General features: G+C 34.3%; 1 protein-coding gene across 1 annotated transcript in view; it reads left to right on the plus strand.

Moving 5' to 3' along the window:
• Window positions 1-10,176, plus strand: part of LOC142338229 (troponin C-like) — a 32,993-nt gene extending 22,817 nt beyond the window's left edge. The window contains exons 3-4 of the mRNA XM_075387890.1: window positions 4,405-4,518; window positions 9,821-10,176. Coding sequence (XP_075244005.1) covers window positions 4,405-4,518; window positions 9,821-9,975 — 269 coding nt within the window. The 3' untranslated portion in view covers window positions 9,976-10,176. The remainder of the gene's footprint in view (window positions 1-4,404; window positions 4,519-9,820) is intronic.
• Window positions 10,177-17,682: the final 7,506 nt, after the last annotated feature.

Here is a 17,682-nt window from a genome sequence, read left to right on the forward strand (position 1 = left end):
CTTGAATTTGCTGTTTTTGTTCTTTAGGTATCCAAACATTTTACACATTTTCAAAAAATAATTTTTGCACCATTGGCTTACAGAGGGTGTTCAGTGCATCACAGATAAATCTTCCAGGGAAAAGCTAATTTTTCAATTGGTTTCGACATTTTCTTCTCGCAGTTTTCTACTGAATTTTTGTTTTTGCATGTTTTTGTTATTGTTTTCAGTCATTAGACCTATTGTGCTGTCTTGTTACTTATCTACGCATGACAAACACCCCTTGTCTCCCATCGGGTTATATCTGAGCGTAGTTATTGAGCTCCGTTGAAAGATTTTGAGTTTAATGGCTGTTAAGAGTTTAAAATTTTTTTTTCGAAAATATTTTTGAACATTAACCAACCTTAAACTTTTTTTCGTGAAATCCTGGTCAATGTCAGTACCAACAGAATCCCATTTCGTTCTACTGCAGCCAAAATTAATCTGGTCAGCGGCTTTATTTTCTACCTAATAGTTTTAAAAATTTAATGCCACAAGATTTCTTAGTTTTTTTTAAATTTTCGGGTTTTTTATTCTGTTTTGGATCCTCTTGAAATCTTATCACATCATCCTACTGCTGATAGTCCCCATTGTTTCAGAGAAGAAGTTCAACGGATCAGAGGTAAAGTTTTCAGAGAAGAGCTTACGATTTGAATTGCTTCGACATTTTCTTCTGGCCTTTTTCTACTGAATTTTTGGATTTTGCCTGTCTCTGTTGTTGTTTTCATAGTCAATAACTTGTTGTAAGGTTTTATTGCTGAAATATGATTGGCAAACAAACTTTTTGTCCCATCGAGGCTTAATTTAGCGTATTTACTGGCTTTCGTTGAAAGCTAATGAATTTAATGGCGTTGATAATACGTGTTTCCTGGAAAGTTTCGTGGTTCTAATGTATTTGTTCATAATTGTTGATTTTTTGAAATTATACTGACAAAAAAGAAAAATGCCATAGCTCTTAAAAATAATTGGAAATAGAAGAGTTTTTAGTGAAAAGTTCATTTTTTTAATGCCTTCGACTTTTTTCTCGCTCATCCTTTTCTTGAATTTGCTGTTTTTGTTTTTTAGGTAGCCGCAAATTGATGACAGGTCTCATAGGCTTTTAATTGAGGATTGAATGATTGATGTTACCCGAAGCAGTCAGTTTATAGCGAATAATCTTAAAATTTTGATAAACATTTTGAAATATTTTTCCAACTTTTCAGTTTTTGTTGTTCTTTTCGTCAAATTGTATCTTTTTTTCATCAATGAGAGGTCCAATTCTATTTCTTGTATTTCAAGTAATAACATATCTGTTGATATTATTTTTCAGTAATTTTTTGCTTGCTAGTCAATATGCGTTTTTCTGAACGTTTATTGAGTGGCCAATTTTTGTGTTTCTTTTTCTCGTCTTTCAGAACAATCGCGTAATAACAGATCCCATGGGTTTTCAAATGTGGCCCCAGTAAACTTATTTAATCTTTCAGTGTAAATTGATCAGCTTAAATAGTGGAAATAACAACTGAAATAAAAATACATAATATTTAGATGATAGCTAATGATTTTAATCGTAGCAATAGTTTGTGTTTTCTCAAATCGTTTGTATTTTTTTGAGCGTATTTACTGGCTTTCGTTGAAAGCTAATGAATTTAATGGCGTTGATAATACGTGTTTCCTGGAAAGTTTCGTGGTTCTAATGTATTTGTTCATAATTGTTGATTTTTTGAAATTATACTGACAAAAAAGAAAAATGCCATAGCTCTTAAAAATAATTTGAAATAGAAGAGTTTTTAGTGAAAAGTTCATTTTTTAATGCCTTCGACTTTTTTCTCGCTCATCCTTTTCTTGAATTTGCTGTTTTTGTTCTTTAGGTATCCAAACATTTTACACATTTTCAAAAAATAATTTTTGCACCATTGGCTTACAGAGGGTGTTCAGTGCATCACAGATAAATCTTCCAGGGAAAAGCTAATTTTTCAATTGGTTTCGACATTTTCTTCTCGCAGTTATCTACTGAATTTTTGTTTTTGCATGTTTTTGTTATTGTTTTCAGTCATTAGACCTATTCTGCTGTCTTGTTACTTATCTACGCATGACAAACACCCCTTGTCTCCCATCGGGTTATATCTGAGCGTAGTTATTGAGCTCCGTTGAAAGATTTTGAGTTTAATGGCTGTTAAGAGTTTAAAATTTTTTTTTCGAAAATGTTTTTGAACATTAACCAACCTTAAACTTTTTTTCGTGAAATCCTGGTCAATGTCAGTACCAACAGAATCCCATTTCGTTCTACTGCAGCCAAAATTAATCTGGTCAGCGGCTTTATTTTCTACCTAATAGTTTTAAAAATTTAATGCCACAAGATTTCTTAGTTTTTTTTAAATTTTCGGGTTTTTTATTCTGTTTTGGATCCTCTTGAAATCTTATCACATCATCCTACTGCTGATAGTCCCCATTGTTTCAGAGAAGAAGTTCAACGGATCAGAGGTAAAGTTTTCAGAGAAGAGCTTACGATTTGAATTGCTTCGACATTTTCTTCTGGCCTTTTTCTACTGAATTTTTGGATTTTGCCTGTCTCTGTTGTTGTTTTCATAGTCAATAACTTGTTGTAAGGTTTTATTGCTGAAATATGATTGGCAAACAAACTTTTTGTCCCATCGAGGCTTAATTTAGCGTATTTACTGGCTTTCGTTGAAAGCTAATGAATTTAATGGCGTTGATAATACGTGTTTCCTGGAAAGTTTCGTGGTTCTAATGTATTTGTTCATAATTGTTGATTTTTTGAAATTATACTGACAAAAAAGAAAAATGCCATAGCTCTTAAAAATAATTGGAAATAGAAGAGTTTTTAGTGAAAAGTTCATTTTTTTAATGCCTTCGACTTTTTTCTCGCTCATCCTTTTCTTGAATTTGCTGTTTTTGTTTTTTAGGTAGCCGCAAATTGATGACAGGTCTCATAGGCTTTTAATTGAGGATTGAATGATTGATGTTACCCGAAGCAGTCAGTTTATAGCGAATAATCTTAAAATTTTGATAAACATTTTGAAATATTTTTCCAACTTTTCAGTTTTTGTTGTTCTTTTCGTCAAATTGTATCTTTTTTTCATCAATGAGAGGTCCAATTCTATTTCTTGTATTTCAAGTAATAACATATCTGTTGATATTATTTTTCAGTAATTTTTTGCTTGCTAGTCAATATGCGTTTTTCTGAACGTTTATTGAGTGGCCAATTTTTGTGTTTCTTTTTCTCGTCTTTCAGAACAATCGCGTAATAACAGATCCCATGGGTTTTCAAATGTGGCCCCAGTAAACTTATTTAATCTTTCAGTGTAAATTGATCAGCTTAAATAGTGGAAATAACAACTGAAATAAAAAATACATAATATTTAGATGATAGCTAATGATTTTAATCGTAGCAATAGTTTGTGTTTTCTCAAATCGTTTGTATTTTTTTGAGTTTCTATGGCTTATTCTTACCAAAGACAGGTCTTGTTGGTTTTGTAATAAGTTTTAGTAATTTATCAAGGATTATTTAGTTAAATTTTTTTCATTTCTTGGTGTAAAAAATGTTGAATAATTTCTAAGTTTCGCCTCACTTTTCGTTCTTTTTGTCGGCTTGTTACCTAGTCTCATTAAGAAAACTCTCCATCTGCTGTATATTTAGGAAGAAGTAAACTTGTATAGTTAAGGTTTTATCTGACTGCTTTTTCACGTTGTTATTAGGTGCTTTTAAATTTAGATATTGAGTTTTTGCCGTGAAATTTTTGTTGGTGCTAATTTTGTTGTCTGTCTTTTTGTCTCTTAGTCTCTTTGATGTCAGATCACGTTGGCGCTGTGATGAGTCATGGCATTAAGTAATTCAATTAGTAGATAGGTTGTGTAACGATTGTTTGAAACTCAAACATCTATTTTTATCTCTTCTTTTGGTTGACAATTTAGTCAAAAATGTAGATGAGCTCGGGTCGGAACATCATGTGCGAACGCACATTAACGAGCCGCCTTGCTCATTTAACCCCTCAATAGTTCAACCACTATATTGTTTCACCCCGATTTCAAGCTTCCAACAATTAAGGATAATTAGGTCTCAATCAATTCTAATTAGTATAATTAATAGATATTTAAATCGGCGCATACCGTACTGGGGGGGGGGGGGGGGGGGGAGGCAGAAACAGAAAAGATCCGTTCTGTATAATAGGTAGCTAGAACAAAACAAGCATACTCAAATTATTCGTCACCTCGTTGCCCTCATCTCATTTAAATGTATGCCCATTGCTTTCATAGCCTAGAATTAATTTTTGGACACGTTTTTTCGGACTGTTATTCATATTGTCAGATCTACGCAACAAAAAATCTGGCAAGAGGGTTGTCGGAGTTCAACTATAGACTCAAGCTCTGTATATGATGTTGTTTCAGGTCAGTACGACTTCGACTCGTTTCTTCGAATGGTTGCCATAATTCTCAGATCTGGTGATGAATTTGAGAAGGACCTCTCATCAGTATTCCGCATGTTCGACCTTCAAGCCAAAGGCCAGTTGAAATGACTAACAAACAACTCCGTTAGGTTGCCACCCGAGGTGAGGTGGTAGAAATATGACTCGACTGTTATTGTCTGGGACGGGGTACCCTCCCAGACGTTAAATACACGGTCTGATTACACTTTTTGTCGCCCAAACATGGTCGGGACCATACTTTGTCATGTTATTTCGATTCATAATCGCGTAATTGCGAGTAATAGTTCCCTTAACCATAAACCCGTTAATGTGGATAAATCCGTGGAGTGTTTGGTTATGCAAATTTTCTGACTGGATATTTCTACCGCCTCACCCCGGGGACACAGGCTGAGGTTCCAAACCAAAGGTCAATATGTCAAGACCAAAATTAACCCACAAGTGTGCCCACTCAAGTAAAAGCCTCTACGTGGAAAGCCTCATTTCAAACGAGTTCAAAAGTTGCAATACGTTGAACGCGGAAAAAGTTTAATTCAACATCTTGCCTTTTTTAAACAATTTTCGCATAGAGTTAAAGAACATTGCTGAAGTTGCTAAACATAACGGTTTAATAACTGAATGCATGGCACCCCTTTCAACTGATTAGAGGTACCAACTATTGAGGCTCTACATCACAATCACCCCCCTATTATTCCTACCCAGGCCTAGACCTCGACTTATGAAAAGACTTTAAAAGTCTAGTAGGGGGGGCCAATATTGACTATAATTACACGGTCGAGGTTCCTAGTAAAAGTCGAGCTAATATCTTTTCATGGGTCGAGCTAAAGTCTTTTCATAACGAAGAAAGTCCAGCTAAGGTCTTTTCATGGGTCCAGCATTAGTCTTTTAATAACCAGCAAAGTCGAGTTAAGGTCTTTTCATGGGTCCACCATTAGTCTTTTCATAAGTCTGTTCTTTTTCAATATTCAAATTTTTTATTTGTTTCCTGCTTCTGTACATACAGAAGCAGAACCGGAGCAAGGCTAAATAGTTTTGCACCAGAGCAGTCCAACTTAAGAATCAGTTGGAAATCTGCCAAAAGCCTTAAGAATTTTGTCAATTCTTAAGTTAAAGAGTTTTTTCAGATCGAGTATATTACCACATTACTTGATTCAATGAAACCAGCTAGCTTAAGAATATTGGTCCTAGTCCCATTAGCCATGAAAAAATTTCGGCGCTATTCAGTTTGTTTTCCTTACCAAAATTATTAGCTATTTTTTTAAAAAAATAATGCAGGTTTTTGAGGTATTTATGGTTCTTTTGAATCGTAAAAGGTGCATGATCACATATGCTGACTACGTTATATGCAATATTGCACGCAAAACGTTAATGGCAGAAAAACAGACTTATGAAAAGACTAATGATGGACCCATGAAAAGACTAATGATGGACCCATGAAAAGACTTTAACTCGACTTTGTTTGCAAACATTGTGTCGGGCTTAAGTCCAGCACAAACTTTGGGTCAAGCCAAAGTCTTCTGTAAAGTTTTGGGTCCAGCTAAAATCTTTTGCGATAATTCTGGGTCCAGCTAAAGTCCAGAATGCCTTAAAGTCCAGCTAAAGTCTTTTCATAGCTCAAATGAGTCCAGTATGGTCTTTTCATAGCACATTTTTGCCGAGCATTGTCTTTTCATGAGTCGAGGTCTAGACCTGGGTACACATGAAATGAATAGGTTATAAAATATTTTGCGCAACATACACTCTAAAACTACCTCGTGTGAAATTGCATGATTCTTTCCCGTGTGATGAAAACCCACACAATTTTTTGTGTAAAAAATGCGTCTCGTGTGATTTCACACGAGCAAATTTTCCTCGTATGATGAAAATTAACACGATTTTTCCTGTGAAAGAATGTATGAGAAAAATTTGCAAACTTTATAGAAACTATAGAAAATTTTTCTCGGCCCAGTTTCTTTTAGAACACAAATCTGTTCCGTGAATGAAAATTTCATGCTACATAGGGCTTTTTCCAGTGATTACAACCAAAGATATTACGTAAAAACAAAAAAGTGGGCAACCCAAATTCATGTCGCATAAAACTTCATGTTGCAGCGCTCATTTTGAGTGACTGACAACTCCACTTCGTAATTTCAGTAGCTTGAGAGTTTGTTTCGCGCAAAAAAGATATGATTTCGGAGCTGGAGAATAAAAGAGAATCTAACAAGTTACCGTCGTTTCTGTTTTGTGAGGTTTGTGCCATTTTCTCTTTTTTTGTCATTTTGAAAGAGAAAATGGTAAACTCAAAGGACTCTACCTGAGTTGTTTTAATTGGAATTTTATGCCATGGTCATCTAAACACCCATTAAAATGGGTTCAAAATTTTTACGAATAATGTGTTCAAAGTATATGTATCGCACTCAAGAGTTATATGGTCAAAATGCTTCTTTAAAATTCCAAGAAAAGAAACGAAAAATTGTTTTCTTGTAAATAATTATTTTAAATAAAATTGAAAAAAATGTCTCCCTTTCCGAAAGATTTCTTCGAGATTGCAGTTTCTTCGTTTCTTTCTATAAAATGTACTGTAAGAAATTAGCGTGAGGTCTGCTGAGGGACTAGATTATGGTATTTTCTGTGCACATGATTTTTAGTGTCACATGATTTTTAAGATCACATGAAAAAACGTGTGTCGGCACGCAATTTTTCGGGGAAAAAATGAGACACGATAGATCTGGCTTTTACATGATTTTTCATGTAAATTTACATGAATTTTTCGAGCTGGGTATCACGACTTATTTTGTGATTTATATGAGTTTTAATGTAAATTTTCATTTAAAATCACACGAATTTTTGTTTGTTTGCACACGAATTTTTTGCTATTTCACATGAGTTTTCATGTGATTAACACATGAGATGTCGTGTGTTTCTACATGAGAAATCACATGAAAATTTCATGTAAATCTCAAGAAATCTTATGTGTTAATCACATGAAAACTCGTGTGAAATATCACAAAATTTTTGTGCAAACAAACAAAAGTTCGTGTGATTTTAAATGAAAATTTACATTAAAACTCATATAAATCACAAAATAAGTCGTGATGCCCAGCTCGAAAAATTCATGTAGATTTACATTAAAAATCATGTAAAAGCCAGATCTATCGTGTCTCTTTTACATGAAAGTCCACATGAAAAGTTATGTAAATCACACGAAAACTCGTGATGCCCATATTGAGAAATTCATGAAAAATCATGTAAAAACCAGTTATATCGTTAGTCTTTTTTCCCGAAAAATCGCATGCCGACACACGATTTTTCGTGTGATCTCGCACGAGTGAGTTCAAGAGTTTATTACTTTAAATATGAATGTATGTCCGACACCAAAACACTAAAGTCTGGTCTTACTATCTTTTGAACGCACAAAGAGACCACGAACCTGTTGGACATATTTCGTAGTCCCATCTGAAATCTGAACCCAGGGTAGAGATTTCGCTCACGATACACTCTAAAAAACAGTTTAAGTAAACTTACCTGAAAAAACACCTTTAATCTGGGTTGACCATCATAAATAAATCTTGGCAAATAAATATATATATATATACATATATATATATATATATATATATATATATATATATATATATATATATATATATATATATATATATATCAATATTAATCATATTATGTATGACCATATTATATATGACCATTTAAATCGTTCAATAACCAATTCAAAATCAAAAAATTTGTATTGAAAACTTGGTACCATGGCAAACATGGTAAAACCATGGTACAAAGAAGCAACGGAAATTTTTTAACGGCGTGTATGGAACCTTATACGGGTTGCCTGAAACGTTCAGGTAATTCTGCTTGACTTGAACTTACCTTAAATTTACCTGAAAATTTTCTGAAAAACATATCAACTTTGCCTCCTTTTATAGCAATTTTTACCACAAAAGTAAAATTAGATGTTGCGCAGACGTATCAAGTCAAAGAAATTAAATGGAATAGAGAACAAGGTATTTAAATTAATAGGTAATTTAAATAAATTTTGGAAAAATTATTAAAATAAATTAATTTACGAAACGGCTTTGAAAATCTGAACATATTTGATTATTTTATCAAGATTTTTTGGGCTAAGGGTAGAACCTTTTCGTACATTCGACAATCAAACGTAGGAAAAATTAGTGTCTTCCTAAATTTCTTTTTCATTTCGTAATTAAAAGCATTATAAGCTCTCTCTCTCTCTCTCTCTCTCTCTCTCTCTCTCTCTCTCTCTCTCTCTCTCTCTCTCTCCATTAGAGAACTCGATATCATGGGATATAAGGAAGCATGGGACATCCTTCCATCAAGACGAAATAAAGACAAACCAAAACAAAAATTGAGTCAAACACGATTAATGCCTCTTAATTGTATGGATTTAGACAAATATGCAGAAAAAATTTTGAACCACCGCAGTTGAAACCAGAGGTCAAGTTTGCAAAAATTTGCAAATTGATGTACAAACTTTGTAAAATAATGTATTATATTTGCAAATATTTGCAAACAGGTTTTGCAAATTTGATATTGTTTTGCAAATTTGAACTTCAGCAGTGAAAATTTGCAAATATTTGCTAATTTGACATTACGTTTGAGATAGGTCAGAATTCTTTTCAAATCTTGCAATAATTCGTAATTCTTCTTCAAGACTCCATTTAGAACTTTACATTTTTACATTTTTTGTCTTTACACTTTTAGAACATTACAGTTCAGTTTCTTCCAAAACTATTTCAAAGTAACAGCTGAATTTCAGGAAAACATGAACGTGCTATCTTAACTAGTTGTTATACTAGTTAACATTAAACCGTTTAGCAGCCAGGTCTTAAAAATTTAGTAGCAACTGCCCTCTTCATCCAAAATCCGTTCCACAGAGAATTTCTCGTCGTTTGATTGGCAAACATAATTTCAGAAAACAACTTATAGATGGTGCTAAATATTTTCCAAAAAATTAATTGTATTTAAATTATTTAAATCTACAAATATGATAGCACTGCTAAGTAAAATTTATTCCATCATTTGGATGTTCGCATTACAGGTAAAAATTAGGTCGTGGAAGATACCACATGTCAATTGAAAGGTAATAGGTCATGCTGATAACTTATAATCGAGATGAAATCCCTTAGGGAAATTGGTTCACACACAGCTGAAGTGTCATTGTCTTAGAGAAGGAAAAGCCGATTGAATTTTTTAGACCCGTTTTTGGGTCTAAGCTTGAAATAATCATCTGAAAAACCAACCATTCATTTTTTGGTGGCAAAAAAATGGTGGCGATGGCAAAAAATTATATGGAATTAAATGTGATTATTCAAATTACTTGTTTAAAAAAGACAAACCTTGCACCCAAAAATTACAAAAAATTTTCACAGGAACCATAGCAACCAGTGCCATCCGCAACATCCTGAAAGAGGTGGATCCAGGAATGTCAGAGTGGGAACTGGAAGACCTCATCAGAGAGACAGACCGAGACCAGTCGGGGGAAGTTGACTTCGAGGAATTCCGAAACATGATGATGACGAACTAGACCAAATTTGTCAATTTCTTTTGTCTAACAAAACCTTTTTAGTAATCATTTCAAAGCGTCTATCGGTACCAAAATTAACCGATGTTCAAGAAAGCTAGGTGCGACTTACAGACTAATTAAAAATATGAGGTATGGGAATGCAGATTTAGCCGTCGGCTGATGTAAAGACGATGTTCCTCCGAAAAATTTTGAAATAATTCAAATAGCACTTGAAAAAATTTAAGCTCAATTTTAATACTCATCGGAAATAGAGTAGAATCTGGCAAAGTATTCAGATGCATATGTGGAAACCAGCTTCTAAGATCAGTTTACTCAAAATTTCGATACAGATTAGACACTTCAAGGGAAGAATAACTCAAGATTATTTTCAAATTTTGAAGATATGTATATATATTTATTTTTAATATGTTTTCAGATATTTTTCTTGCAACTCATAATTATCCTCTTATCAAAATCCACATTTCCACATTTTCTTGACCCTAAAGTAATAACGGAAGCTAGTTTAGTTCATAACTCAAAGCAATTATCACATACCGAAGAAAAAACTGCGATTAATTATTCAAATCAGTGAAGCTTTGCAACTTTAAATTTTTGAGCTATGAGCTGTGCAAAAAATTTCATTTTTTTGCCAAGACCGCGAAAATGAGCAGAAACCAAAATAACAAAACTCATATGAAGGCGCTGGTCAAGTATCTAGATATGATTGAAGAGAAATTGCTGCAAAAAAAAATTTAAAGATGACTCTCAAGTGTTTCTGTTCTCTTAACTCAAAAATCTGTCACCTTAACTAAATTCTGCGGTTAATTGGAAAAATTGTGATCTCAATAGTGAGAATGGAAATATTAATCAATTTTTATTCTGGTTTGGCATCAACAGCTCCGCTTAAGTTGTTTGAGAATAAAAATCACCGAGCATCAAGAAAGCGCTATTGGAAAACAATGACACTAAACTTCGTTTGAAAAACTCATACCTAACTGCCCAATTAAAATAAACTGGAAATCATGTAAATTCAGTCAAGAATATCAATCTCGGAAGGCTGGATGCTACTGGTTACAACAAGAGAGAGTCAACGAAACGAAAGCTCTCGTACCAGCAAGACATCAAAAAGAACCTACAAGTGAAGATCAGATTCTGAACAGATGTGGCGAACTTAAAGGAAAGATTAAAGAAATTAACTTTCGCAAAAGCTCGTCAGAAACTTAAACCAGGAAATCATCTACGAATTGCATTTATGCAGTTACAATGGGTTTTTCACAAAAAAAAACGAAATGACTTTTTCATTAAATAGCAAGTTGAAATACTAAGACCAATTATGGCACACATGCTACAATCGCAAATTGCTGACAAGTCAACGGGAGTACTACCAAGAGAAAGTATAAGCCACTAAAAGAAATATCTCAGACCAACCCTCACATCTACGAATCCCAAGATTTGAACTATTGACTAAATTCCACCCAAAAAATTGTGACACTGTGGAAAGAAGTGTGGATTCCCTATCTTCAGGCTCCTCTTTCAATGATTCTATGCATGCTGACTTAATTTTAAAAATTTCAATTAGAATGTAGATGAAGTTTGATTTGGTCAACTGCGTTCTTGTAGGTGGAATTTAAACTTTCAGCCAATGAAAAACACTTCTTTGGAACAATCCGATCAACTGGTACATTTTTGAGTTCTTAGGATATCATCATAAATTATAGATGTGCTTTTTGACTTCTTTGAAATTTCGATAAACCCTCATTAAGTCTAATATTTGCCGGGCCGAGGTTTGGCCAAAAAATAATGTAAGATTAGGGGTGAATAGCGGTGAAAAAAACTTCTTTCACCGCAAAGCGCCCGCAACTTTTAGCGTTGAAAGCGGTGAATTTTTGGAGTTCTTAACGGTGAAACAATTTTTTCACCGCATTCACTGGAATTCTTACAAAAAAGAAACTTCCCTACAAGGGTTTCGAACCACTACCTCCTGCATGTCCCCAACTTCGTAATCCATTGCGGCAGCTGTCACTAACTTGAATGATATCTCCTGTGAATATAAGATGAGCGTTGAAATTAGCGCAGTGAATATTTGTAAGATTTGCGATTTTAGTGGTGAAAATTTTTTTCACCGCATTCTGCTGGTAGCGGTGAAAAAAAATTTTCATCGCACTCTGCTGGTAGTGGTGAAAATTGTTTTTTCACCATTAAGCGGTGAAAAAAAACAAAAAATCATTTTTCAGCGCTCAATAGTTTTTTTTCACCGCATTCATCACATTGAACGCAAATCTTACTCTTTTATTCAAATTCACCGCAAATCTTACATCTTTTGCAATTTTTAGCGATCACACCTCAAACCGGGTTTTTATGAAAACCTTTGATACCTCCAGTTGCAACAAAAATCAACTGCATTTCACCCAGCCAACTAGTTTTTGTTCTAAGAAACGCCGGGCTATCAACAACCTCTCTCTCTCTCTCTCTCTCTCTCTCTCTCTCTCTCTCTCTCTCTCTCCCTCTCTCTCTTTCACACACACACACACACACACACACACACACACACACACACACACACACCAAACCACACACACATTTTATGTTGCCAGCTCAAAAAACGGGTTATAAAGTTCTAAACAATCTATATAACAAATCATCTCAATAATTTGTAGGAAAGGTCTGTTGCAGATAAAATTATTCTACTTTAACCTAGAAAATTGCTCACATCCTCATCCTCCTCATCTGCCAGTTAAACTACATTCAGATAAAATTTTATAGTACAATAGATCAATATGAATCGAAGCATTTTCAGAAAGTCTGCTTCTTGAGAAAAAATCTTTCTTACAATCTTATTTAACCAACAAGTTTTCTTCCAGCTTTCGTGTGATTTCTTGCAGAAGAAAAAATTATTGCTTTGTTTTGTTCTTCTGATTTTTATAGTTAAACGCTTTCTTAGAAAGTTTTACATGTTTATTTTTTTCGTAAGTGCACTCTAGAAATTTTTGTGTCCAAAGAGGGAATATATTTATATAAAATGAAAAAAAAACTGCTGGAAAACGGCTCAAAACTTTTATACTTTTTTAATTAATAGGACAAAGTTTTGCTTGCACCAAATAAAACCAGGCGAACCCAACAAACGACGACTCGAAACAAATCATTGGTCTAGAGAATAGTTTGTATACAAAACTTTAAAATTTTTGCTCCACTATTACCGAAAACCCATCCTGAAAAGCCATTCTATGTGCGGTCCCAGCAGTTCTGATGTTTATTTTTAAATTGAGGCTTACTCTTCCGACCAATAAAATTGTATCGGTTTAGTGCAAATGTCCATAAAATACACATAAAAATGGATCACAGTGCTTTTGGCTCAATGACTGCATGCAATTTTTCAAATACAGTAATGATATCATTTTTTTTACTGGCAAGAGGCCATGCGAAGCATGATTTTTATGTGTTTCCGAACTCCTTGTTAATAGTTTACTCAGCCGTTCAGACTGTATATTTCTCCACTCCAGAACAATTTGAAGGAAAACTACAAAGTGCTCATTTAACTGAAGGAAGAATGCGTTTCCAACCAAGTGCAAGTTTCATTGATACTTGTCGCTTCTTCAGAATTGAATCAATAAACTTTTTCATCAGGAAGAGGAGCGTACTTGAGAGTCAGCGATCAACCCAAGCGTAAATTGTAAAGACCAAACAAAAACACAAAAAAACGTTCAAAATGACAAAACTGAAGGTATATAGTAACTCTAGGGTAAATGTAAAACCGATTAAGGATAGAAATTTTTTTCTGCTCCTTAGGTTGTTGTTGTACTCCATTAGGTATACTGGCATTTTTATTGCTATTACAGTTTAATTTAGACGACTTGGATTTGCGGCACAATCCGTAGAAGTGAAGCTTAAAATCTCAAGTTTTTAAATTTGAAGTGAAGAGCTGATACAAATCCACGTTGAGAATTTGCCTAGGAAAACCGCTGCGTTTCAAATTCGAAAAACTTTGGGCTCAAAGGGAGATATAGAACAGAACAATTGATATAAGATAAATTTGTGAAGAAATGAATCGTTAAGTAAATTGGGCGGCATGAACAAATAATTAGCTTTTTCAGACGGAGGTAAAATACCATCAGCTGAACAGCGTAAAGTCGAAAGTATATCATACCTCAGTGAACTGAGGTCAATTACTTATTACACATTTTCTAATGTACCACATATCCGCCGCTTTGACAAATTATGAAGAGCAAGAAAAATTTAGACAAAAAGTGAAAATTTGTACAAAGTATTTTGAGAACATCAAAAATGAATAAAATATGAAAATTTATTAGTAAAACAATTTGCTGGTTATCAAATCTAGTTCTTTAGTTTTGCTTGTTTTAGTAACTAGAGATAAGTAGTAATTTAAACGTATTGCACTTGATAGCATTTTTTGGATTTAGCTTTTTGCGTATTTGTGTTTGGTTTCCCTTGTAATTTTGTGAATTTGAAGAGTTAACACAGCAAATGATGATACTCTAACTTGGAACTAAATTAAACCGTAAAAGTGTCACGAATGAATGATAAAATTAAATAATATACAATATATTGAATTTAGAATCGGAAATTTAAATGAATTTTGAAATTGAATTAAGGAGTTTGAGTTAAAGAGTTTGAGTTTCTAGGATATTTGATTTTGTATGACAAACACAGACTCGTTGATCTCCCGTTCATAGTCCGAATAATCATACTACCTGGGAGAGTTAGTAGCTGGCCGGATTCTCGGATCAGGAGGGCTAAGTACAGGAAGTTCGAAGTTTATTTCCTCCGCTGGTGGTTTTGTGTTTTACTCCTGAATTATAGTTGCGATGACAAAATTTTCTGTCATTTGTTTTTTTTTGGAAGAGGAATTGACTCAGACTCACTAACCGAACAGAGAGAACGTTCAAAGCATTGTGACGAGGCTTCTCTGGTGCGTTTACCAGTTGAGGTTGTAGGTGTCGAAGTCGAAAATGCTGCAAATGCGTTTGGAGTACATGTACTTCTGCACGAATGACTAGTGGTTGAGGCATTGATGGTTTGCGGGTTGGTATTAGTTTTAAAATGTTACTGTCTGCAGACGAAATACCCAAAAGATTGTCAGCATGTCCTTGGAGAATCTGTGTGTCTCCCATGTACTTTTTTTAGGTCTTTGGTTTGTTGAGCAATCTTTTCTTCTGTTGTTTTCTCGTATGGAAGAGGTCTGTGTCGAGAGTATATTCGAATTGGAATGTTTCGCTCAGCATTTTTTGCCAACTTTGGCAGTTTCGTTGTTCCATAATCGTACATTTGGGACTTCGGGTTGTGTGATAACCGCAATTGTTGATGAGGTACGGCTCACTACAATTCCGGGAACAAAGGTATCCCACATTCCACAACAATCTTTTTCTAGATCTTTGGTCAACTCTCTGGCCAGTTTCAGCTTCAAGGATTTCTCAATGCAGGGAGTCGGTTTGTGAGTTTAGGCTGTAAAACAAACCGGGATAATGATTTGATTTGTTCTCTGTTATAGCAATTTCCAGAGTCAATTTGAACGGGTATCATGCCCTCTTCGATCATTTTGTCGCTTCTTTATGTCCAGACTTATCCGTTGTTGTCCAGATAATCGTCTACTGGTTAAGTATCTGCTTCTAAATAAGGATTCAAAATCTATTTATATGTTAGGTTTGTAGAATTTGAGGGTGCACTTTTGTTGCTTTCCTAATGTGTTGGGTAGGGTTTTTTGCCAAAGTGTGCTGGAAAGGTGTCAGTTTTGTCATTTTTTGCTGACATCTACGTAATTGATATTCGATTGACTTTTTTGAAACATTTATTGTGAACATGTTGGATTTACGTGCTAATTCCATATAGCTTAAGCGTCTTTTTCAGTTTGTATCAATCGTTCCACTAATCCAATAGCACTATGGTCATTTGCTAGTGCAGTTATTATGTTAATATTAATTTTTTTGCAAAGGTTTTTAATTTTGTTTTCTATTAATCATCGAGCTTGGTTTAAACGAATGTTTCGTGGTACTCCGTGCAAATGAATAAATGCATCTAAAGATTTGACAATGTTGGGATCATTAGTTTCGCCGAATATTTTCACTGTTGGATATTTGGAGAAAAAATCTATACATGCCAGAAAATTTATATCCTGTTCTTTTTCATTCGTTATTGGACCTCCAAAACCTAATTGTATTTCTTCAAGGTTGGGAACAAATTTGAAGTGGTATCCACCTTGATGTACGTGTTACCGGTTTGAGATTCCTACCTATATCCGTACAGAGTTTACTTTTGTGCCAGATTGGGAGTTCCAGATTGGGATTGGTTTGTCTCTCGATTGAAGAACGTGTTGCTTTGACGTCTGAATCTGAAGTTGATTGGAATGTGACCCGTCCTGAGTTTGTTGAAGGAGACTGTTGTGATTGAGTGTTTTTGCTCATGTTGTTGAGTTTTGGATGACGGATTTGTGCTGTGTTTGCAGAGAGAGAATGTAGCATCTGTTCAAAACAAAAACCCATTCGGAAATGTTCGTTTTCTGAGTACTAATAGCACCAATGGCATGTGTCTTATTTATCGATTTAATATTCTGTGATTGGCTGTTTGATTGTGTTTATTTGAATTACTGCACTCGCATCACCAATGCAGGTAACTGTTACATCCGCAAACTCGTTGTCGTGTTTGTTAATAGCTATTGCTTTGGTTGGCGAGACAAATAGTCTACCAGCCCCATTTCAGCACCTGGTATGTCTTCAATATTAAAATCAAAGAGTAATAATTGGTCCAACTAATGTCTGAGACGACTATTATCTGATTCATTAGATGATGGTTCTTTCGTGCATGATAATATTGCTCTATGATTAATGATAACAGTAAATAATTTTCCGAAAAGATACTATTTGAAAACAATCTACAGACCATTCTAGCGCCAAAAATCTAGTTCAAGGAAACTATATTTTTCCTCATTGTTGTTAAGGAAACATGTTGCTAGTGCTTTGGTATGCCAGCCTGTCGGTGATCGCTGTTCTAATGCAACACCTAAACCTGCACGTGGTGCATCACATACGATACGGGTTTCCAAGTGTTTTTTCAAATGTATTTTCGGTTGTATTTGCTACCTGATTTTTAAGGTGCTGGAATTGTGATTTTCATTCTCTTTTAATTTTAATTTTGTGTTTATTTTTAAAAGAAGGCGTAGAGGATGACAATAGTGACATATTGGGCATTAATTTTCCTAAAAAATGTACTCGACCTAAGAATGATTTTAATTGTTTAAGATCTAATGTTCTGAGGATCGATGATGTTTTTGATTCCAGTGGGGAAGTGCCAGATTGACGTAGAAACCAGTGATGGAACGATATACATTGTCCGCTGTACAATCGCTATTATATTTAAATTGCAATGGCGAGACGTCTCCGGGTATAAATTTATCTGACTGTAAGCGTACTTCAAATCCAGTGTTGTAAAACATAGAGACCCACTCGAGGCGTTTGCATTAAAATTTTGTTGAATTGTGTCTATCAAAATTTCAACTTTAGGCATCTGATACCAGTAAAAAATAATAGAAGATATGGAGTTTTCATCAGAGCAAATATTAATTTTTATATATGCTTCACGTTAATTAGTTTTTTTAGTTCAATTTTTACTGATGATTGAAGAATAATTGGTACTCGTTGGCCTTTCTGAAGAGTTGGAATGAAGTTTTCGAGGAAACACTCACCAACACGGGAAATAAGAGCAATGAAATCGCGTCCT

This window comes from Convolutriloba macropyga, chromosome 4 (assembly GCF_964194025.1).
Source record: "Convolutriloba macropyga chromosome 4, txConMacr16.3, whole genome shotgun sequence".
In the NCBI taxonomy this organism is placed as follows: domain Eukaryota; kingdom Metazoa; phylum Xenacoelomorpha; order Acoela; family Convolutidae; genus Convolutriloba; species Convolutriloba macropyga.